The sequence below is a fragment of the Emydura macquarii genome, unplaced genomic scaffold (assembly GCF_026122565.2).
Source record: "Emydura macquarii macquarii isolate MOO-44397 ecotype Brisbane River unplaced genomic scaffold, CSIRO-AGI_Emac_v2 contig_719, whole genome shotgun sequence".
In the NCBI taxonomy this organism is placed as follows: Eukaryota; Metazoa; Chordata; order Testudines; family Chelidae; genus Emydura; species Emydura macquarii.
Window position 1 is genome coordinate 11,614,497 of NW_027130856.1, and position 25,475 is coordinate 11,639,971.

The 25,475-nt window shown below is 38.3% G+C and overlaps 1 protein-coding gene across 1 annotated transcript in view; it reads left to right on the top strand.

Annotated features, from left to right (window-relative positions):
- LOC137149191 (receptor-type tyrosine-protein phosphatase N2-like) overlaps window positions 1–25,475 on the top strand; it is a 138,003-nt gene that overhangs the window by 80,802 nt on the left and 31,726 nt on the right. Inside the window, exons 7-9 of the mRNA XM_067542550.1 lie at window positions 7,102–7,179; window positions 23,620–23,739; window positions 25,019–25,185. Coding sequence (XP_067398651.1) covers window positions 7,102–7,179; window positions 23,620–23,739; window positions 25,019–25,185 — 365 coding nt within the window. The remainder of the gene's footprint in view (window positions 1–7,101; window positions 7,180–23,619; window positions 23,740–25,018; window positions 25,186–25,475) is intronic.

The following is a 25,475-nucleotide window of genomic DNA, read 5'->3' on the forward strand; positions in this document are numbered from 1 at the left end:
TGATCAGCACCAGGATCAGGTGATCATAAAGGTCGCTAAAAGCCACCTTTACATACCCCCTCACTCTCCAGTTGTGCACTGAGCACAACTCAGCCAGACCTGAAGTTCTGCCTCCTGGAGTTTCAAGGCTTATTTCTTTCCTCTCTGTCATTGTGTAATTCTCTTCAGGGCATAGTCAATAGATTATGTTTGGTTAAGCTTTACAAAGCCTCAGGGTCTGTCTACACTTAAAAGGCTGCAGTGGTGGTAGTTATGCTGACGGGAGAAGCGACATAGCACTGTCTACGCTGTCGCTCAGGGGTGTGGATTGCTAGTGTAGACCAAGCCTCAGTTTAATCGTGTGGATTGAGAGGTTTTGTAACGAAGACGGTAATGGGAGCTGTGAACAGAAAACACGATATTGTATTTTGTAAGCGCTGGGGTGTGAAACCCTGATTTATATTAGTGAACACTTACTTACAAGAGTAGTGCTGCGAGTAAATACTCACTCACGGGAGTAAGAGTCCAGCAGTCTGGCCTTCATTGCCTGATATAGCTGTAAAGCACCCAGAGTGCTTGGGAATGGACCCAAATACACGTCTCTACATATCTGTTCCTTGAAACCTTTTCTTATTAAATGAAAACTTACAGAAGTTTGAAGGGATGGGATGGCATCACTGAGAAAGGTGTCCTCTGAGCATATGTGGGAATGGAGCCCCCAGAGTCAGTGCAGAGGCACGGACTCTTTGTCCGGATAGTCCTGACAAGAGTTGCAGCCCACCCCACCGTCCCCTATCACATTAGGACTGGGGTTAAATTCTGTGGTACCTCCTCCCCACAGCAGTATAGGGAATTCCGTGAGTTTCTCTTTGCAGTTTTCCTTTGATTATGGGCTTGATCCTGCAAGGTGCTGAGCGCTCCAGTCTGATCCTTTCCACGTAAGGACGTGCATAAAGGTAAGCATGGGAGTTGTCCCATTGAAGTGAGTGGGCTATTCACATGCCTAAAGTTAAGCATGTGCATAAGTGTTTTGCTGGATTGAACTGAGCACACAGCATCTTGCAGGATTGAGCCCATAGTCTGGGGAAAACTGCAAAGAGAAACTCGTGGATGTTTACACAGGAGGAAACAACCTGCCTCAGGTTTATTGAAAGACCGTGGAACTCAGACAAGCACAGTCTGTGTTACATGAAGGAAGGAAAGAAACTGTGGCACGATTAGAATTGTTTCCTAAGGGTTTGTTGTGTTCAATTTTAACTGTTTGCAGACCAACAGACTGAGTATGTAATTCCCAGAGGTGACTCAGTGGGAGGTTGCTGGGGAGCAGTGACCTGGTTGTAAATCCACAGTGGAAACCTAGTTCTCAGAAGCTTTTTAAGTCTAAGCAAGCCAAGTATGCTTTGTTTTAGCTGGATTTGTTAATTTGGTATCCATTCATCAGATAATCACAATTAAAACCGGAAAGACTGAGCCATTCTAGTTTATGGCAAATCCAGGGACTTTCCAGTCCTTCCTCTCTCCCCAGGTCAGGACCCATTTAAAACTGGTCCCTAAAAGCTTGATCTGTAGTCCTTACCCAGCTGAGACAACCATTGAAGGCAGAGCCTAATGTCCATGCTGCCTCTTGCTATTCCTTTTGTCTGAGATATTGTCTGTTAGCTTTAGCAGCTACATACTTGGTTTGTTCTTACTTGAAGTGTACTGTAGATTTGAAATACCCGTGATTCCTCCTTTTATCACTCTTGCAATAATCATGCCATATTTTTTTTTAGAATTCTCTTTCAGTTTAAATAACCTCCGTAATTATCATGTCAATACAATGACATTTTGGGTCCCTTCAAGTGCTTGGATTGGAAGTGAGTAGTATAGTGTACTGCAAGGTGGGCATTAACACAAGATCAGTACAGTCTGAACTGAACTAGAAGAGGATTTTTTCCCCCATGTGTATGAGCTGTCTGAGGGTACAATGTAAAATAAAGCAATTATATTCAGGACTCAGAAAGGGAGGCTTCCAGTGGTGTACTTGTAGCTGGGTATATCCAGTTTTGGGGTCAGTGGTCCAATCTCCAGCTGGGGCTCACTCAACCTTGATTTAAGTCTAAATGAGTGCAGCAATACAGGCTGAAAAAAATTCTTAGCACTAGACAAATGAGGTGGCCACCTGCCCACATGTTTCTTTTTCTTTAAAAAAAAAAAAAAGAGCTACCTCTTCAAGATCTCCATTCCTCCCAATGTATTATGAAAACATGGGTTAGACTCCTGGTCTCAACATGTGTGGGGGACCATTAGCAGAGAGATTTGATCAATGCTCTTTCCTTATCCCTTTAATTTTATTCTTGTGTAAAACAAGGCAGAAGGAATTCTTATGAAACTCCATGGAGTAAAAGTGAGGTGGAAGTCTGCTTTCCTCTCCTCTGAAATAACATAAAGTACTATGATAATAACTCCGCTACCGGCAGTTGAATGAAAAGCTTGCAATTACAGCACAAGGAGACCCTGACTGTGCAGAATAAAACTGTGATAATTACATCTGTCATATTTGTACTTAGTCCTCATTAAATTTCAGGGAAATCATCCAGTAGTAAATAATGTGCAATCTCTGCTTTTAAATCAGAGGTCATGAAAGTAAATGGGAATTCTCTTTTTCCTCATAGGGTGTCTGAGGGGGAAAAAACCCATCAACTACATTTAAAAACTCAGCTTGCTTATTACTGAAGGCACCAGACTGAGGAATGTCATTAACATGACAGTTTGTTCAAACACAGCATACAAATTTTATCATGTAGAATAGACACTGAAATTCATAATGGCATTCACAACCAGATTTACTTCTTTCATTCCTTAATGGTTATTAAAAGAAGGATTTTAAAATTGTTTTAAATTTTAATTCAAGTATAAAGATAGGGACCAATTACCAGTCCACTTTTTTTTTTTTTTTTAAATGTACAGATGAAAGTGATGACTAAATAGTACTATATTTGCTGCTTAGGCTTACTAGTAAGGAAAGAACTTTCAATGTTAACACAAGAATATTTACAGTCTCTGTATGTAATGAATGAATATGTGAAAGTAAATTGTATTGGTGTTGCAAAAAACATCAGATCTGAGAACTCCATTCTAAATTGCTTTGTTTTATTTATATATATATATATATATATATTTTTTTTTTTTTTAAGGCACTGGTCACTGCTTAAACTTCTTTCCCTAGCATTATAATGTTCAAAACTGTGATAACAATAGATATACTGGTCTTGCATATAAGATGGATATGCTGTTTCTGATCTCTCAGCAGTACAAATTATGAGTAATTCTCTTGGAGTCAATGGATATAAATCGTGTGAGATCACATCAGACCCAGCATATCCATCTATCTGTCTGTGTATAGTAATGATCCTAGGGGTGTGTGTATATATGTCAGTATAATAAATTTATAAATTATGTAAGATTTCATAATGGTTAATGATGCTAGTATAACACTTTTGCCTTTATTTTAGGTTGCTCTTTTATGGACAATAGTTAACAGATACCTATAAACAATCTTCTTAAATCCAAATACAATACAGTTGTCTGTTTACAACTGGAATGTACTGATTTTGCTGTATTTCATTAGCGATATCAATGAAATAATGCAACAGCTTAATTTGTGTCTAAAACACCCAACAAAACAAAGAGTTCTCCTATGAGTGGAAATTAATGAGATTGTGCAAAATCTTAACATGGAAGAGCTGGATAGTGTTGTATTCAGAAAAACAAAAAGTAGAATTAGAGTAGTAGTTTTAATTTTGTACTAATGTAAAGATGGAAAAACAATTATGTGATATCATAGCCTGAAATTATTGCAGTTAAAGTTGGGCACTACTAATCATGATATTATATTCCCTGTGCTGTTCTCCAGCTTAAGATATCGTATATCAACTTTCATTTTAAAACACTCTAGAAAGACACGAGATATGGTATTAACCCATTTTAGGTATGTGAGTTATTTGATTTGATCTTCTGCATAACTCCTTTTTGACAATAAGTCTGAACAGGATAGATAATTCCTTTGAGGTTCTTTTTGCTTATTTTTTTTCTTTCTTTTTAGCTTTTAACAATGATAGTAATCAAAATAAATGCAGTTTATTGCACTTTGGTTTGTAGTGCTCTTTGATTCTTTTCTTTTCCTTCACCAAATGAAATCATGGAAAAACAGACTGGTAGATTATCACATAACTTCATCTGCCATACCTGTGCTGCAGTGCAAAATGAAAATTCCATTATAGTAAAACATTTGTAATAATTGCACCACTTTCTTTCTATAAATAGCTGAGCCATTTACTGCTTATGTAAAGCATGTGAACTTTATGGGGGACAGAGAGAAATCTTGTTTTCATTGAACAATTACATATGTAACATGATTTCTAAACGTTGTTCCAGTACAAAACTTTAGCAAACTAGACCTGTTGATTTTTGTTTTAATAAACCCATCGTTTGGTGTCTGATCTCTGCCCTGGTTGACTTCTTTTTGTCTAATTTTGGGAAAGAATGGGGGTAATCGATCCTGGAGGGAGGATAGTGATTATGTGAGTATATAAAGTGCTGTGCTTTGCTCAGTTATCAGTTGGTTTTAAAATCCATTACTGATCTTACTTATTTATTCCAATTGTTATTAACTACAATAAAAGAGGGACCTTATGGTGCCCTTGACAGTCTTTTAAAAGTACATTGATAAACAGACCTATCAATTATCCCAAATCACATCATATCAAATTTGATCAAAGTGGTGATTTTTCAGAGTCTTCCTGAAATATGTTGCCTTTGAAGCTGTAAATATAAAAAAGTTAATAAAAACAGGCATTATGTTTAATTAGTTTAGTCTTTGCTCTATTTTTGTTCAATTAAAGATCATTTAATAGTATGGTAAGGCTTTCTGCCATCTTCTATTTGCTCTGAGTGTACAAAATGTTCCTGCTTATAATTATTTTCTGTACAGCAGAATGTGCTTGGAATGTAATACTTGTAATTGTCTTTTGAGTTATTGTTAAATTGATGATACATTTCACCACTTTCTGTTCATTATGATGTTTGCCACGTTCCAAACCGCACCTTTGTGACAGTAGCTGATTAATGCTGAAATGCCAAGATTAGGCCTGTTCCTGATTTATCAGATAGCTGAGTGTTTAGAAGTATTTCTTCTATGACAGTGGAACTTGCACCATCACTGACTACTTGTGCTTTTGTTTTCTGGTGTGTTCACCAATCACATACACAAGTGATTGATTTAAAAAAAAATCAAACAAATTATGATCTTTAACAATTTTGACTTAATTGCCATGGCTGAGATTTTCAGAGATGAGTCTAAAGTCAGGCTCCTAAATCTGTAGTTAGACAGCTAAATAAGTGGCCTGGTTTTCAAAAGTGTCATGCACCCTGCAGTTTCCATTGAGGTCAGTGAGCCCTTTGCTTTTGAAAACCAAACTGTTTAGGCCCAATTCAGGAAAGCTCTTAAATCTTTGTTTAAGTCCCATTGAAGTCAGTGGGATTTAATCACATATTTTGCTGAATTGGGCACTTATTTAGATGCCTAATTTTAAACTTTATTTTTGAAAAATTTAGCCCTTTTTATATGATTCCCAAATGTTGCTGATAATCATATTTCTGTTTGTGAAAAAAGCTATTTTTTCTTGATCTCAAAATACCTAAATGTCCTGCCTCCAGAATTGTTTTTTGGCAAAAGGGAAAGGAGTAGGTCTGCAGAATTGTTAGCTGAAAAGGCAAATATCTCAATGAATTAATTGCACAAATAAGAGAATAACATAGAATTAGAAACACTTTTTTAAAATTTTTGTCTTCTAACAGTGTTTTGTATTTTAAAACTAGGCTTTTATTCAAAATGGACTCAGCAACATAATTTTACTTGCATTGTGTTGTCATGGTGAATTTTAATATTAGGTCTAGTATTAATTATGCATCAGAAAATTAGAAGCATAAAAGGTTTTTTCTACTTTTTGCAACATTCAGCACACTGTTGTTCTATCAGAATAACTTACATCTGTTCTTTTATGCTCCTTCCTTCTTTTCTATTGCACATAATTATGAGGTGCCTTCTTTTATGCTGACATCCACCATCACAGAAAATTTTGATAGGCTTTGAATAAATTCAGTAGATGCCTGTTAACAGAAATATGACTTGCATTCATTCCTCTTAGGACCTTAACTTCACTTACAGTACAGAATCATGTGTTGGAGTGAGGTAAAGTCGTTGAGCCAAATTCTGTTCCCAGTAAGTTGGCACTGGCTACAAGTTGTTCTCATTGATTTCAGTGAGAGTTGCATGCATACATATGAGAGCAGAATTTGGCTCTTTCTCTTTATGTTCAAAGTCTTGTCTTGTTCTCTCAAGGGCTAGAATGAGTATTAAAAAAATCCCTTAGCAGATCTTCTCTTTATCAGGCGAATGGGGCCTGAGATTTAGAACCAAGAAAACCACCCATCAGTTTGAAAACATTCATTGTAACACACTAATCCTATTTATTCTTGATGGCTTTGTTTCTTAGTTTTTTTCCCCCTGTTCAGTCAGTCTTTGAATTAAATGTTATAATTAAGGTCTTTAAGCAGAACTCCCTCTATTGAGGCTAGAAGCATGCATTTAGACAAATCAACTAACCAGAAAAAGCCAGAAACTGAATTTGTTCTCCATTTTTGCTTGTTATGTGTGCCCTTGAGTGGCATGGTGGAAATGGAGCAGTTATTTAGATGTGCCCAGCATTCCTAACACTCTGTGAAGAAAAACGTTTCAAAATGACTTCTGGGTTGCTATGAATCCAAAAGCATGGATCTCAAGTAAATGCTTTTGTCAGCAACTTCTCTTAAAGGATCTTACACTACATATTTAGGCCACAGAACACTGATTATCAGTCATGCTGATATCGATCTGGTAACCTCACTCTTTTGTGGAAAGGAAGCTCCTCTGACCTAATGAATAGAAATAAAATGTTTTGCTCACCACCAAAAGACATGAGGGCACAGCAGTCCTCTAAGTGGTCCTTGGTTGTAGCCAGAAACACTTTCTTTCCCTAACCCATCTAGCGTGTTTGTTTTGCTTTTAATAAATTCAGTCTGTGCTCTCTTTTCTCACTCCAGATGGACCATGATCCCAGAAACCCTGCATATATTGCTACTCAGGGCCCTCTTCCTGCTACTGTTGCTGACTTCTGGCAGGTAAATCTTTCTCAGTTAAATGTCTTTTTGAAAGTTCATGTATGAAGCTGGATTTATGTCATGAATTGAAAACCTTCATGCACTTTTAGAAATGTCAGAGGTATAAAACCAATTATGTTTTAGACAGTGTTTGTAATTCAGTTGGTAGGTGATCCTGAGCTTGTACATGCCTTTTAAAGATATCACTTGTAAGTATCCGTCATGTAAATATATGAATTATGTTTTAAAATGTTCTTGTATAGACATTACCTGTAGAAACTTAGGCCAAAATATTCAAACATGAGTGCCTAATTTACACTCCTAACTCCGTATGTAGACACCTACTTAAAACTGGTCTGATTTTCAGAGATTCTGATCTCCCTTAGAGCACTGGTCTAAAGTTAAGACTGCATGTAAGTCTTTGCAGGATAAGGGCCTTAGTGAGTGAATAGAACCACTGAAATCTACTCCTCACAGACCCCAGTTCAGAAAAATACTTGAGCACATGCTTAAGTGATTTCCTGGACAAGGAAGATTTCTTGAATTGGGGCCTACAGTGAATAGATCTAAGTGTGTGTGTGAAACTCTTTGCAGGATCAGGGCCTAAGTTTGTAGTTACCCAGGTGCAAAAATGGGCTTACTTGGCATGTGCACTCCATTGGGTGGTCCATTGAGATTGCACATGCAAATCCCTGACTTGGGCAAACACTTGTCTAGGTAACTTGCCAAAGCACATCATGTGTGTGTGCGTGTGACGTTGAGAATAAGACATTTATTTGTAAGCACAAGTCTATGCCTACAAACTTACTGAAAATCAAGCTGTTGGTAATGAAACAGCATTACAACTCATTGGGATTTAATATCAGGAGCAGAAAATGTTTTTATGCACTGCTCTTCTGCTTTGCATTACAAATTTAGAGAATTTTTTAGCTGAAGTTAGAAGGACTATGCGTAAAATTTTCAAAAGCTCCCTGGGAGCCTATATCCAACTGAAAGCCATCTAATCTCTTTCTCACCTCATCTGTCCATCCACCCATACATACACACACACACAGAGCTCATCTTTATTACAAAGTATTTTATATTCAATTTATCTCTGTTAAAAAGTCTTTTCACATTGTCCTTTTACATTTATATTTCTATATTTGTTGACAAATGAAGCATCAGGTCAAAATTTTTCAAAAGTTATCTGATTTTTAGGTACAGTGGAGAATTGGATGAGAGGGATAGGGCTGAATCTTAGGCAGAGTTTCTTCAATAAAAATCCACCAGTTTAGAGTACCAGCAAGCTTAGAGTTGTTGAGCTGGAGCATTCTGTCACCTGTCAGTGATGAGACTGCCCCTGACTTGACAATTTTTCGGATGGTGAGGTCCTTAGACTCAGTCATCTGAGTCTGTTCCGCTTATACTCCTCAGTGAGATGGCCACCCAGGGAGCGGCGACTTCTATGTTCTTCCCTGATTCTGTGCCAGAGAGTTACTCTTCCCTATGTCAGTATATTTGGAGGATACATTAGAACACTTGGTGTGTCCCTTGTGTTATTCGCTTGAGTCAGATAGCCATGTGTAGCAATTCTGTGGGGTGGAATATGGTCAGAGTAGCTGCATGAAGGCAAAGGCTTTATTACATGGTCGCTTCCAAGAGGGAAGCACCTCCTTGTTGTAATAAAAAGCAGTCTCTAGGTTGAGGCTCCCAGGGGTAATTTTGGCTAGAGTGCTAACTTTTCATGATTCTTTCAGGCAAATATATTAAGGGCCTGGTTTTTAAAAAATGTTTGTGTTCATATTTCAAGTATTTGTACATGTAAGTAGCTCATTAGATATCTAACTGGCTGTTTGTATGCGCTGAATACCTAGTTTTGTCCATGTGCCCACAGAAATAACATAAAAAGGGGTGTATGTGTACATCATTGCATATATTTAAATGAAGTATTAAAGAACAAACTTTATATCTGAAATGTCAGCATTGCTACTGATAGAACAGCTGTATATGCTGGTGGCTAAATTTGCTCCTCTCCCTAATACATATGTTGTTACCCCTTTCTGACCCAAGCTATTAGTCAATTTTCAGATCCTTGTGGGTTATTTGGTTAGGAGGAGAAATTGATGATGGAGTCAGGTATTTCTTTATGCAACCTGTTTATTTATAAAGAATGTGCAGCGTTCTGGTGCCCTGAACACAGTAGGAATCAAATATCAGGAGATAGTTCTAAGCCTCTTTCAGACAGTGCTTTACCCAAAGCTCTTAGCTTTGTTTCTCAGAATCATGCTACCGGGACTTTTCTGACTGGGACTGGGGATTCTTTGCTCCTTCTCTGTGTCCTTCCAGGTGTCTTAGAATCTTTCGTGTGTGGAAAAACTTTGGATTCAAAGTTTCTCTATTGATCTCTGTGTAATTCACCCCAAATCTGGTGAAGAATTCATAAACTAGGACCTCTGCTGTTGGCACAGCCTCTTGGTTCCTTACTGGGTAAGCTTCAGGCCATTCTGTAAAATAATAATAGTCAGACTGTCTCATGCAGAGGTCCAAGCACATCATCATCATGGAAGCATCACACATCCTTCACCATTTTTCTACTTCCTGCCTGCATGTCTTTCAATAGAAATTTTGTCTTAGCTTAGCTAAGGTTTTCGCAACCCCAAAATGTCCAGTATGTTTATAATCATGACATGACCTCAATTTTTTTCTCAATGCATTTGGTACAGCCAGGCCATTCCTATACCCCATCACCTGCTGGTTTTCCCCATTTCCTATACAATATTTTCATCTTTAAACTCCATGCTTTTCTACTGCAACCAGAAAGCCTTTACTGGAGTATTCTGAGGTGATGTTGCTTTCCATGGTCCCTCCGTTTGCCAAATAATTTTCCTATCTCACACTGTGCTGATTACCATGCTTGTGCCCAGACCTCTGTGTTACTATGAAATCATAACACCACAATTTTTCCTGCCACCAGATCTAGATAACACAGTCTCTTCTCTGAAGGTATGTTCTTCAGTACTATCGAAGCTGAGACACTTAAGCTGGCTGCTAGAATCTCTCAGCCATTCATTTGGCCTATGATGTTGAACTGAGGCAAATAAGCTTCCCAGAAACTCTTCCCCTCAACAATAGTGGAGTTTTCCGTCATTTGAGCTGGGACAACTTGATCTTCCCCCTCTGGCCCTCTATGGGTTACAAATGGGGTTAAAAAAACTGATGTAAGTGTCCAGTCTTATCCAAGTCCTCTGACTAGCCCTATTCCACATCCAGGCAGCTGATCATCCACTGTGCTCTCTGATCCTTTCATTTCCTCCTTAAAACGATTTTTCAGCTGCTTGAGTCCTGGCTGCCACTCATCTTTGTTAGCAAGTTCCAAGTTGACCAACCTTTCCTGGCCTCCTCCATGGCAAACTTTTTGATTAATCACATTCAGGTTGCTAGTCACCTCATTGATCCATCTTGTCATTCCAGACTGAGAACATACCATCTCCATCTGTAAATCAGCCCCCAAATCTTTCTGAGAAACTTTCAGGTGCTGCTTTCATCCCAGTTGTAAAACCTCCAGCTCTTGTTTTAGGTTTTGTTTTAATTTAATTTCTTTTTGATTTCTGCAAGCACTCCCGTTATTTGTTCCATTTTGATTCAACAAAATACCAGCTCATAATTTCCTTCCTTGGAAACTGGCTCCCACTTTTCATAGCAGTAGTATTCCTTTTTAATCCAAGCAGTTAGCCGATTTGGGGGGGCCCTGTGGGTTGGTTTGGCTAGGAGGAGATTCTCATGATGGAGTCTGGTATTTCTTTGAAATCAAGTTTATTTACAAAAAATGTATGAAGTCCTGGTTCCCTGAACACAATAGGAATCAAACAGTTCCAAGTCTCTTTCAGCCAGCACTTTATCCAAAAGTTCTCTCCCAGCTTTTCTCCTAAGGCTTCACCCTACCAGGGTTTCTCTGACTGTGACAGGGGTTTCTTTGCTCCTTCTGTGCATTCCTGCTTCTTTTCTCTCACACCCGTGGCTCTGCCAATCAATGCCTTAGCCCCTGAGTTTCTTACATTAGTCTCTAGGGAAGCCCCTTGGGGCCTGTGGATCAGCTTCTGCTCAAGCCTTGCCATTTGCCTGGATTTTTTGGTAGTGGCTCCTATTGTTTCATCTATCTGGTTCATAAAGGAGGTTGATTATTTCTTAAATTTATCCTGAATCAAGGGCAGTGGTTACACCCACCGGCTTCACTGAGGTTTCACTCCCTGCTCCATCACCATAACAACAGTAAAATTCAACTCCTCTTGAAACATGATTTGAAAATAAGGATAGAGAACATTTCCAGTATATAACAATTTATCCCACCAGGGGTTTCAAGTTGTGAATAATTTTGGAGGCATAATATTTTATTATTGTGTGTGTATATATACTGCATATATAATTCCATGAAATACAGGGAAGTATTTGAGTTACCTCAGTAACACTCTATCTTGTGAACCTTGAATTATTTTAAGAAGCTCTTTGATCATATTATTCCAGTAAGATGCTGTTGTTAGGTGTTCAGACATATAGAATCACTTTTAGCCTTATACTGAGGGGGGGAAAAAGTCTTAATTATGCCTGTTTTGTAAATTGCACATCGGCTAGGGTCCCTCGTCTCCCAGTTGGTAGATATTAAGTTTGCTTTGGAAGGTCTTACCCCTTTCTTACTTTTTAACGCACTAAAAAGCCTCTTCTTGATGATCCCCTCCACCCTCTTATTAGAATTTGGAGGACTTCACATTTTGCCCTGCTTTAACCTTTCCATTTGTTTGGCCTGTGTATCTGCCATCATCTTTTTGGATGAGGAGTAAGGGATGAGACTCTGTGGAGCACAATGCCTCCTCTCCTCACTTTGGCAATTGAGGTGCCAAGGGCTGAGCATACAGCATCTTAGTTGTCCTGGGAAACAAAATTATACATATGTGTATTTAATATGTAGTTTGTAGAATCTGTCTATCCTTCCATCACTCCCTACCTCCCTTATGTGCCCCCCTGCTATAGTATCAGAGCACCTCACAATTTTTAGTGTAGGATTAGGGAAGTACTTTTATCCCTATTTTACAGAAGGGCAACAGAAAGTCAAGTGACTTGCCTAACGTCACTATTCGTGTCAGAGCAGGAAGCTGAACCTGGATCTCCTGAGTACCAGCTACCACTCTAGCAACTGATCTATGCTTCCTTCGAAGCCTAGAGGCCAGCCAGGTCAGGACCCTATTGCACTAAGCGCTGTGCAAACAGAGGGAATGAGAAACACTGCCCCAAGTAATTTACAATCTAAAAGACAAGACATAACAGGTAGATGAAAGAAACAAGCAGGTTAGGGTGGGGAGGCAGGAGCATGGCAGAGCTGCGCAGTACCATGGGGTCACAGCAATGGCTATATTGTTTTCTTTCCAATGTATTTTCCTGCGTCAGGATTCAGCTGCATCTTCTCAGAGTCATTAAAATATATAAATAAATATTGGTCTCTCCCAAAACTACACAAATATCTTAAGAATCCGACTTTTGATTTATAGACCCTATGTGTGGAGTGTGTGACCTCCATTTATAGGTAGTTGTACCTCTGTTTGCCAACACTTGCATTCCACTGTTTAACTTTGGTTTTGAAATTAATAAAAATGAAAAAGATGTAAGTATATTGCCATCTGATTACTGCCTCCGTAAAACGAGTTAGTGACCTCCAAGTGCAGTTCCCAGTGAACAGGGGGTTACATCACCAAATGTAGCATAGTAAGTGACACACCTACAGGCAGTCTCAGGCCAAGTACTAAATGGGTGGCGTAAGCATATTGGCAAAGTTGTGTGGAGACATGCACTATCCCAACCTCAGCTGTGGAGAAATACGATTTCTATCCCTGGTGCGCTCAGTCTGGCATGTTTTGTGAGCCCTAAAATTGATTTTAAAACAAACTGGCATCTCTACAGATTTTTCTCTTGTGGACTGTGGAGAAACATGCAGAACACATTGCTTTCAAGTCGTTTTGATTCATGAGTTTATTTTCCTTGCATGGAACTGAACTTGCTGCATCCCTAATTGGTTCTTATCTTCAAAAAAGGGGAGCAGCCAAAAAGAAGCACAGTGATCTGATGTGTAAAATATGCAAATTTAATTTGATAAATGGAAGAAGGCAAGGAAAGATGGGTACATAACTGTATCCCCTCAAGTTTTAATAACACGTCAAGCTACGTGAAATAAATACAACATTAGTAATCGCACAGCCATTCAGTAAAGCAGTACATGGTTACCCTGCTTATTCTTGAATTATGGCTCAAATTGGATGGGGGAGTAGTAGTCATACCCTCCCAAGCTCTGCCCACTGACCAAGCACCATCCACTCAATACCAAAATGAAATGCCAGTCATACCATATTGTTCAGATCTACATAATATGATTGTCCCTCCTTTTTGTGTGTGTGTGAATTGTTAGCAATGTTAACATTTAAATTGTCATAATTAGGCTTGATTGAACATCACATGAAATGGCTGGGAGCATAGCTATAGCACTTCAGTGTAGACACTAGCTACACCAACTGGAGAACCGCTCCCATTGGTATAGGCAATCCCATTGGTCGACAGAAGAATCCTGTTGATCTGGCACTGTCTACAGCAGATGTTACGTTGGCTTACCTATGTCTCAGGGGTGTGGACTTTTCAAACCACTGAGAGATGTAGCAATGCTGAGTTAAGTTTCCCAGTCCTTTGAATTATTGTCAATCTGTCTGCACAGATTGTTTATATCTCAGCTTATGTTTGAAGGTTGTCTTCGCAACCGTAAGGGCTAGAGACTTTTCACACCAAAAAAAACCCAAACCAAAAACCAAACAAACTTAGATTTTAGAGCGTTTTTCCATCTTCTAAGACCAAACATATTTCCATCTTCTAAGTACCAATTTGCTGAGCCATGTTGCTTAGCCATGACTTGGCCCAGTTTGACCCTTGTCTGATGTAAAATATTAAAGATTGTCAGGCATTTTCCATCAAAACATGTTTTGACAGAAAATTGTTTTTTGACTTCATGAAAATTTCATAGAAAATATCCATTTGTATCGATATTTTTCAAGTTTTAGTTGAAAAACTGCAAATCCAAAATCAGAACATGCTTTGTTTTATTTTGTTTTTTTCAATGAAAATTCAAAAAGTTTAAATGATGAAATGAAAAGGTTTACAAACTTTTTATGGTGGGGGAAAAATTATTTAATGACTAACTCCATCAGATATGCTATTCTCCATTTAAGATGAAGAACTTAAAAATAAATCACTGTTAAATGAGCTCTTAACATCACAAAGTCTAACCGATAAAATATATCTGATTCTGCAATGGTTTAGATTTTACATTTTTAATTTTAAGGAATTTTCTTCTTTATCATTGTTGAGTTTTTCCTTGTCTTTAAAATTTTCAGGTTTTATTAAAATCCTGAATAAATGCATTTACCTTTTTTTTTTTTCTGTGCTGCTACTTCACTGCCATTCTTAAAATACCCAAAATGTGGCTGCTGCAATATATTTGAAAATATTGCCTATTACTTGGATGATCAGCTTGTTATTTTTAATGAACAGACGTTTGATTTAACCAAAGACCATATGTATTGTCTTCACTGAAATCCATTCACTCTTAAAATTTGTTCACTGGTCTCTCACTAAAGAAGTGTGATATTTTGAGTTAAAGCACAAAAAAGTGGTCACTTCACTAGTCATTAAAATAAAGTAAAGGATTAGTGACCCGTCCACACACAAGTTTTTGGATGGACTAGTCATTTTGAAAATACACTTAAAACAATTACCATTCCCTTGTAAGAAACATTCCCTGAAACATGAGAATTTTAAGTGATTAACCAAAGTTGTTTTATTAAAAACTAATAACCAAGGAGCTATTTTTCCAAATTTGTAGTTTTTTTTTAAATGTTTTGCTATTGATGATGATGTTACACTGCACTGATTCGTTAATTTACAACTTTATTTTTACCTTTATTTGGAAATTAATTCTGCAACCCTTATGTAAGTAATTCACACAGTGAAATTCACCTTTTATGCAGAGAGCGCTCATCGGTTCTATTCACCACTTACATGAGACTGACATGACACCCAGCCCTCGTGCGGGCTTTTTGCATATGGTGAATTTCATCTGCAAGTAACTCCAACTATATCAAATCAATACTCTAAGGGTTGCAGGACTTGGTCCTTAATTTGTAATGAATGAAAAAGATGGTTTTACTCACCTGTGAGAACTATTTTAAGGTTGAAGCATACAGCAGAACCAGGTTAAAGACTGTTAAATTGAGCTTTGTTAATCCATGTGCGTATAGTTTATGAAATTTCTATGCACATAGAAAATGGTACTCTGTCCTCAATTCTTAGCATAGTTTCATAGCAGAGTGCTGCAGTGAGATCTCATATAACTAAGATTTCATTACGTTTTCTCAATGTATTCCATGCAAAGTTTCCAAGTCTACTGAAGTATTATAATGAATAATTAAAATGAAACTGCACTAGTTAAGCAAACAAAGAATATCTTGTTTTCATTGTTGTTATTATTAATTTGTATTACAATAGCATTTAGTGGCTTGGGCCCTAGTGTGTTAGGCACTTTGCAAACATATAACAAAGAGACAGTCCCTACGTCGGAGAGTTTACAATCTCTTTGCTCTTTTATCGCATACATAATCTGCAAAATTCAGGAATTTGCAGTTGGTCTCCCAGTAACTAGTTTATCTCCAGAAGCTCTCCTACTGCCTTCTGAGTGTCATTGAAAGGTATCCTTCGTAAACAGAGGTGCCACACTGAGGGCTGCATTGCCAACTTGAAAGAAGCACAGGGGCCTGTGATGGGTATTTACTCCATACAGGTTGTGAAAGGGTTAATATGACCCTGAGAGGCCAATTAGCCATCCTTGGTGCATCTGGAGGGTGAGCCAGGGCTAATTACTGTAGAAATAAAAGGCAGCTGGGGGGAGGACAGGGTTTGTCTACACAGAAAACTGGGTGAGCCCAGTTGTGGGCAGGAGACCTGGAGAAGAGAAGGTGTGACGTTCCCTTTCTCTGGGAAGCAGCCTGAAAAGACGGCTGAGAGGGAGAAAGGGGAAAAAGGGACCAGACAGGCTTCTCCAGAGCAAGCTGGAAGCTTTGCTGAGCTCTGATGACCTGGCTGCCTGGATCCCTGAGTAATGGGAGGAGTATGCCAGCCTCTGGAACAGGGGATTGCTTGAACCAGGGAGGAGGAGGAAGATCAGCAACAGCAACTGAGGCATGCCTGTGTCAAGCACTGCCTGCTGAGCACAGCCAGGCTAAAGGTTTACTACTTAGGTCACTCCTGCAGCTGGAGTAGGCCAAAGGACAGTAGGGTAAAATTGAGGCACAGCTGCTTCAATGCCACATCTGGCCACAAGGGTGTGTGTGTGTTAGGACGACAACTTTGTCACATGTGAGGGCTTGTCTGGGATCCACTGCAAACCCCTCTAAAAAAGGAAAAATCATGGAAAAGCTGAGGACATAGAGGACATAGTCTGCATGTTGGCTGCACAGCGGGATCAGACCCAGGCTGCCTCCTGCAGTTGTTGCTAGGACAGCACAAGCAGCAGGAAACCCAGCAGCTGCAGCAGAAGCATTTCCTGAAATGCCTTGGAAAAATGGATCTCAGGGAGCTGAGTGACTCCTGGGAAAGGAGACCTCAGCAGGCCAGTTTTGGGATTGGTGAAGCTGGGGTCAGACAATGACCCAGAGGCATTTTATGCACTTTTGAATGGGCAGCAGATGGGCAGAATCATCCTGGGTGGCCCATATGTAGTATTCATATCTATCAGGGGAGGCCCAACCAGTATATAGGATCCTGTCTGATGAGCAAGCAAAATCACATCCCCTGGTCAGAGAAGCCATTTTAGGTCAATTGGAGCTGACACCTGAAGCCTATCAACACCATTGTAGAATGGCACCATTCCACCAAGGAACACGGTCCAGGGTGATGACTCAGTGGCTCTGAAACCTGGCATTGTACAGACTATACCCAAGACCTGCTCTTTAGAGAGAATTATGGATCAAATTGTCATACAACAATTTCTAGGGTACAAAATATATCTGAAGGACAGAATAAGTTGTGCTGGTGGTGTAGTGGCACTATATGCGAAAGAAAGCATAGAATCAAATGAAGTAAAAATCTTAAATGAACCAAACTGTATCATAGAATCTCTATGGATAGTAATTCCATGCTTGAATAATAAGAATATAGCAGTAGGGATATACTACCGACCACCTTACCAGGCTGGTGATAGTGACTGTGAAATGCTCAGGGAGATATTAGAGAGGCTATAAAAATTAAAAACTCAATAATAATAATAATAATAATAATAGGGGATTTCAACTATCCCCATATTGATTGGGTACATGTCACCTCAGGACAAGATGCAGAGATAAAGTTTTTTGACACCTTAGAGGAGACACAATACTTGATTTAGTCCTAAATTGAGCATGGGATTTGGTCCAAGAGGTGAATATAGCTGAACCATTTTGTAATAGTGACCATAACATAATCAAATTTAACTTCCCTTTGGGGAATGACAAAGCAGCCCACAATGGTAGCATTTAATTTCAGAAAGGGGGGAACTATATGAAAACAAAGAAGTTAGTTAAACAGAAATTAAAAGGTACAATGCCAAAAGTGAAATCCCTGCAAGCTGCATGGAAACTTCTTAAAGATACCATAATGGAGACTCAGTTTAAATGTATACCCCAAATTAAAAAACATAGTAAGAGGTCCAATAAAGTGCCATTATGGCTAAACAACAAAGTAAAAGAAGCAGTTAGAGGTAAAAAGGCAACCTTTTAAAAGTGGAAGTTAAATCCTATTGAGGAAAATAGAAAGGAGCATAAACTCTGGCAAGTGAAGTGTAAAAATATAATTAGGAAGGCCAAAAAAGAGACTCAAAAAGTAACAGCAAAAATATTTTAAGTACATCAGAAGCAGGAAGCCTGCCAAACAACCAGTGGAGCCACTGGGCAATCAAGATGCTAAAGGAGTAGTCAAGGAAGATAAGGCTATTGTGGAGAAAGTAAATGAATTCTTTGCATCAGTCTTCACGGTTGAGGATGTGAGGGAGATTCCCAACCCTGAGCCATTGTTGTTAGGTGACAAATCTGAAGAACTCTCACAGATTAAGGTGGCATTAGAGGAGGTTTTGGAACAAATTGATAAATTAAACAGTAATATGACACCAGGACCAGATGGTATTCACCCAAGAGTTCAATATCACATTTGAGTTCCTTCAGAAGAACTACTCCTGTGGTACATAACCTATCATTTTAATCAGCTTCTGTATCAGATGACTAGAGGATAACTAATGGGATGTGAATTTTTAAAGAAGGCTCCAGAGGTGATCCTGGCAATTACAGGCCGGTAAACCTAATTTCAGTACCAGGCAAATTGGTTGAAACTATAGTAAAGAACAGAATTATCAGACACATAGACAAGCACAGTTTGTTGGGGAAGAGTCAATATGGTTTTTGTAAAAGAAAATCATGTTTCGCCAATCTATAAGAATTCTTTGAGGGAGACAACAGTGGATATAGAGAACTGAGATTTTCAGAAAGCCTTGACAAGGTCCCTCACCAAAGGCTTTTAAGCAAAGTAAGCTATCATGGGATAAGAGTAAAGGTCCTCTTCTGGATCAGTAACTGGTTAAAAGATAGGAAACAAAGGGTAGGAATAAATGGTCAGTTTTCAGAATGGAGAGCGGTAAATAGTGGTGTCCTCCTATCTGTACTGGTACCAGTACTGTTCAACATATTCATAAATGATCTGGAAAAAGGAGTAAACAGTGAGGTGGCAAAATTTGCAGATGATACAAAATTACAAATATAAGACTGCAAAGAGTTACAAAGGGATCTCACAAAACTGGGTGACTGGGCATAAAAATGGCAGATGAAATTCAGTGTTGATAAATGCAAAGTAATGCACATAGGAAAACATAATCCCAACTATACATATAAAATGCTGGGGTCTAAATTAGCTGTTACCATTCAAGAAAGAGATCTTGGAGTCATTGTGGATAGTTCTCCTGAAAACATCCACTCAATGTGCAGCGGCAGTCAAAAAAGCTAACTGAATGTTGGGAATCATTAGTAAAGGGATAGATAATAAGACAGAAATTATCATATTGCTCTTTATAAATCCATGGTACGCCCACATCTTGAATACTGCATACAGATCTGGTCATCCCATCTCAAAAAAGATATACTGGAATTGGAAAAGGTACAGAAAAAGGCAACAAAAATTATTAGGGATATGAAACAGCTTCCATAGGAGGAGAGATTAATAAGACTGTGACTTTTCAGCTTAGAAACGAAACAACTAAGGGGGGGATATGATAGAGGTCTATAAAATTGATTGGTGTGGAGAAAGCAAATAAGGAAGTGTTGTTTAATCCTTCTCATAACACAAGAACTAGGAGTCACCAAATGGAATTATAGGCCGCAGGTTTAAAATGAACAAAAGGAAGTTTTTCTTCGCACAATGCACAGTCAACCTGTGGAATGCCATGCCAGAGGATGTTGTGAAGGCCAAGGCTATAAGCAAGTTCAAAAAAGAACTAGATAACTTCCTGGAGGATAGATCCATCAATGGCTATTAGCCAGGATTGGCAGGGATTGCTGTTTGCCAGGAGCTGAGAATGGGTGACAGGTGTTGGATCCCTTGATGAACACCTGTTCTGTTCACTCCCTCTGAAGCACCTGGCATTGGCCGCTGTCGGAAGACAAGATACTGAACTAGATGGACCAGTGGTCGGACCTAGTATAGCCATTCTTATGATCTGCAGGTTCTGTTAGTTGGGGCCCAAAGTTGGGTCTGGCCATTTCGGCCAGTTTCTACCAGCACTGTAATGGAAAGAACAGATGCTTATTTAGAGACAGATAGTACCCAGCAAACTGAGTGGTGGGCCAGAGTAATAATATCATCCCAAGAAGGCAGAAAGAGGTAAAACTCCGGTCTCCAGAGGCTGAGGAATCCCCACAGGAAAGAAGAATCCTGGGCAGTCCTAAATTTTGGGGCCCAGAGGGGCCATCGACCAGCAGCCCAGTTGTTCCCTCAGCCTAGTGGAAGTATCTCAACAGGTAGCCAGGGAAGCCTGATTTTGTGTTTCAGCTGTGGCCAACTGGGACATGTGAAAGGACACTGTCCCCTGATGGAGTGTGCTACCTGGAATGTTGGTATAGACAGGTTTGTGGTTTAGGAGGCTCCTTATGTCAGGGTTGAAGGCCACTATCTGTGGGATCTGTCAAACTGGGGAAACAAGTACTGAAGAACCTGGTGGATTCAGGCTGCAGGCAAACTCTTATCAGGGGAAATGGACTTCCATCTGGTATTATAGTCCAACACCTCCCATTCCACATATCTTGTGTATATCGAGGGATTTGAATCTACCCATTGACTGTGGTGGAGTTAGAGGTACAAGGCAAGCGTGGCTGAGTGACAGTTAGAAGGGTGAGGAGCTTTCCGTGGCCTGTGATCCAGAACAGAGACTGGCAAGATTTCCTGGCCTTGATGTGATAGGGGACGGTACCTGAGCCAATAAGGGAGAAACCTGCTCAGGTACTGCAGCTACAGTCACGGATGCTCAGCCCTTATGGGCACACATAAGAGGACTGGAGAGACTTCTTAGATCACTTAGAAACTACTTAGAGAACAAGAGAGGGAACTCTGAGACATCTTCACAGCCTGGAGGAACAACTGAAGGAAGCTAAAGAGGACTTGGCAGAAGTGTGTGCTTCCTGACAGAAAATTATAATGAAGTCAGCAAAGTTAGAGCAGAGCCTGGTCTAGATAAAGTTGGAACTGGAGAATGAAAAGCAACCATTTCAAGAGTTTGGGCAGAAGCTGGCTATGCCTCAGAGGCAAGGAATTCAGTGAAGGAAGGGCCCAAAGTACTGCATGCTTGGAGTTGTAGTTTCTGAAGGTCACACCCCCAGATTATGAATGAGGTCATCCATTGGCCACAATGTAAAATTCTATGTGCTTCATTTGGCCCATCCCTCCTCTACTTTTATCTATGAAGAAATACAAATAAGTGCTTGATGACCCAACACAGTGTTGTTAAAAATGGAGACAATATGGTAATCTTAAAGTCACAGTTAATGAGTCTTAGTGAATATCTCTTGTGAATGGTAAACACTGGAGATACAGTCACAATCACCTGTGTGGTGATGATGATGGTACTAGTTTGCATTGCCTGTTATAGTTAGTATATTTGACTTCTAGGTTTTCACACAGTGACCTACAAGAAATATTATACCCCAGAGTAACTTTGAAATTGTTTGTTTAAATTAAATTTCATTTGGATTTATGCTTAGTGAAATCTTTAGAGATTCAGAAGGCTCGTCTGTAATGAAATGCTGTATCTTTGAACCAATGAACAGTGTAGCCAAACTGTAAGGATTCCTCTTTAAATGAGTGGGCTTCTATAATGTTACACTTGGGTGGCACAGCAGAGTGGTAGATGATTAGTTTATGGTCTAGATCATTGTATTTTTATTACACTCATAAAAACTGTGTTTCTCCTCATTTTCGTAATGGCTTCAATGAGCTTCTATACCTTCTAAAGGCACATTAAATCGTTATGTGATGAAAGTACTGATTTAGTGAGGATTATTTTAAAGCCTGGATACCTTAAAGTAAGAATTCTTATCTTAGTCTGATTTTGGACTAAAGAAGTCTGAAGCTGTGTGGGCCTGGGTAAAAATGGCATTGTCTTCCATAAATATAGCTAAAGTGTCCAATTTTAGGATAAAACCAATAAAAATCCACCAGAGAAAGAATAACCTGAGTTTGCCATTTTGCAGTGTTGAGAGAATTGTGGCAGAGAGGGCTGGTGGATTCCAAAAATCTTTTTGGGAAACTTGGTTCATTCAGAGAAGACCAGTCTTTTTTTTTTTTTTTTTTTTTTTTTTTTTTTTTTTTTTTTTTTTTGGGGGGGGGGGGGGCGGGGAGAGGAGGGGAAAATATTTTTACTCCCAAAAAAAGTTAGCCATAATTTGCTCTCTGCCCCCCTCCCACTACCACCACAAAAAAGCCCTAAACTATAACCCAAAATATATTTCACTAAGTGCTACTAAGTTTTGGTATAAAAAGATACTTTAAGGATGTTAACCATTGTATTACATAAAGAATCAAATTTATGTTCAAAGAAAATATTTTCGTATGAGTTCAAGGTAGATTTAAAAGAGGAGATTTAATACTACTAAGTAGAAAATCCTTTTATTTGACTGTATAATATGCATTTTAAAAAAAAAGCTTTTAATTGAATGTATCATTTTTGTGCAGTTTAGATAAAGGCCTTTTGTATTTACAAAATTTACATCTCAATACAGTTGCTTATAAATATTTCTGTGAAATAAACTTAACCCTTCACAAAAAGAGCAGTTTTCTTTTCACTCAGTAATTTAATATGCTAATAAAAAGACAATGAAAGTTGTATGCAAATATAACAGCAATGTACACCATAATAATAATGTTTTTTTCATGATTATGCTGCTTAGTATTAATTCATAGCAGTGTTTTTGTTCACTCATGAGCTGTGTTTGGAACGCAGATATGCCAGACGATCTTTGCTTGTTTTCTTGTTTGTGTGAAAACATCCACAAACCCTTTAGTTGAAGATGCCTTGGATTCCTATTTTCCACTCTGTAGCTCTTTTAAATTATTAAACAGTCGTGCTGTTAGCTGATTCGTTGTTCTCTTGTACTCCTGCTGTCTTGTTTTGGGAGTAGATAGCCTGGAGAATGGGTTGCACTGTTTCATTTTATATCCTACATAAAATTTAAATTAAAAATGTACATGTCTGCATGCATTTATATATATATAAAATATAACACAATGATTTTGGAAAGGAACATTTTTCCACATGAAATATTTCTCAAGAAAATTTTTTTGTCACCCCTAAGCTTTGTTGGATGCAGTTATGACTGTTTCATTAAGATAGTTAGTTGTTCAGCAGCTTTTTCTACATAACAAACAGCAAAAAGAAACAAATCTGAGGATACGAACATATTTCAGTTTGCATTAGCTTAGTAGGTCAGTATATTACATGTCTCCATCCTGTTTTAGTGTGAAACATCAGAAAATAAACAGTTGTGATTTTTTTGAGCATTTCCTTTGTGGAGCTGAAAGTTTGAAAGAAAAACAGCTGAACACAGTCCTAAGGATGGGAAGCTTTGTTTTGTTTTGTTTTGTTTTTAAAGGGGATGGATTGAATTCATTGGAAATTCTTTAATATTTCAGGGAAGCATGCAAAATATGGTGCCAGTTTATTCAGGGATTTGAAAGCAGCTGCAGAGTAAAAGTGTCTAATGAAAATGAAATAAATTTCCTGTGAATGGAATAAATTTTGATTGTGTGTCTGAGTGCAGTAATTATACATGTCACGCAGTAATTAGGCAGTCACAGTGTGGCCACGGTGTCTGTCTTTGTCTGCAGATGGTCTGGGAGAACGGCTGTGTGGTTATTGTCATGCTGACACCCCTTACTGAAAATGGAGTCAAGCAGTGCTACCACTATTGGCCAGATGAAGGGTCAAACCTCTACCACATCTATGAGGTACTTAAACAAAATATCTGGTTGTAAACTTGACGGTAAGAGTGCGGATAGATTTCATACAGAGCAAAATATTGTTTAATCGGATTTGACCTGTAAATTGAGCTGAGGTCACCCATATAATGCTAGTGTAGTAGAACTTTTGAGTTATTTTATCTTCACAGAAAAAACTATGCATATCTTGAAAACAATGTATTTTACATAGAAGAAAATCTAGTAAATGTTAGGTCACATATATTGGTAGGATAAAGGATGGAGAAGCTCCTTTTAATTGAATTACAATTAAAATATGAAAGTATGTATCAACTGAATATTTATATTTTAAAGGAAAATAGTGTATTTATAAATAATGAATTGTGCCTTAGGAGACCTATATATGTGTTTATAGAAAAAGCCTACATATAGATATAGATATAGATATAGATAGATAGATAGATATAGGTTTAATTACAATATAGCTTTCATTACAAAAGTATATACATCTTTTGTAATTAAAGCTATTTGTTTTTTAGCTTCTGCCTTAGTTATGTGAAAAAATATTTTCATTCTTTCTGCTTGATATATGTGGCCCAGTATATCAATCATATCACATTGTTGCTATATACAATTACTTTTGGGTGTCCTTTTTTTTTTTTTTTTCTGGTCTTTTGGTTGAGTGAATGAAGGCAGTACCATAATGGACACAATGTAAAGAATAATTGATAAGTGATTCTGAGGAATAATAGTTGCACCCCAGAATTATGCATTTTTTTCTAAAATTTTATCGGTTCTAAAAATGACCCTGCTCTTCATATCGTGTAGGCTTCTGCAAAACAGAATAGATTGACTAAAAGTTCTCAAGTGAAAGAGACTCTGTTTGTTTGTTTGTTTTAGAAAACTACTCAAATCATCCTGAGCAATTTCTGGAAGGCAATGCATTGTGGGTGTCTCCAAGTGAAGAATGAAAGGGTAGATCTAAGGCATATTATCAAGCAGAGTCTCTCCCATATATATATGACCCATCATAATCAGTCTAAAATCTCAACCTGGAGATTTTTTGACTTGTAAGAAAATTCTCTAGAAGTGTTAAATGTAATGTGATGAAACAAAAAATTACACCCCAAGCCTGTAACAAGAAGAGCTAAAATAACTACTAAATAACAAACTATTTCCATGATGATGCCAATTCATAAATAATAAGTCTTATGTGTCTTCTTTTCATTTGAAAGGATTCCATGCTGTTTGAAAGACCAACTTTCAGCTTGAATTCTTGATTGCTTTTTTTTCTTTCTACATTATATAGGTAAATCTAGTTTCTGAGCACATCTGGTGTGAGGATTTCCTAGTGAGGAGCTTCTACTTGAAAAACCTTCAAACCAATGAGACCCGAACCGTGACACAATTCCATTTCCTTAGCTGGCATGATCAGAAAGTTCCTGCTTCCACAAGGTCACTTCTGGATTTTCGCAGGTACAACACAAAGCATAACAGTCTATTTAATATAAATTTGTATAGGAAACACTTTTTATTATCCTCTCTTTCCCTACTGGACAGAGGTCCCTCAATTAATAACTCTCTACCAAGTTTATGAAGCCACAATAATGTGGTTTTTATACAAATGTAGGCTCCCATTCTGCAATATGCATGCATATTTTTTGGTGAGAGGGACGCTGAAGTAATTTTCCATATTCTCCCACAAACTATCTGTTCCTTGGCTCTAAAGACTCACTCACTTATCCAGGAAATGAACGCATTTGTTG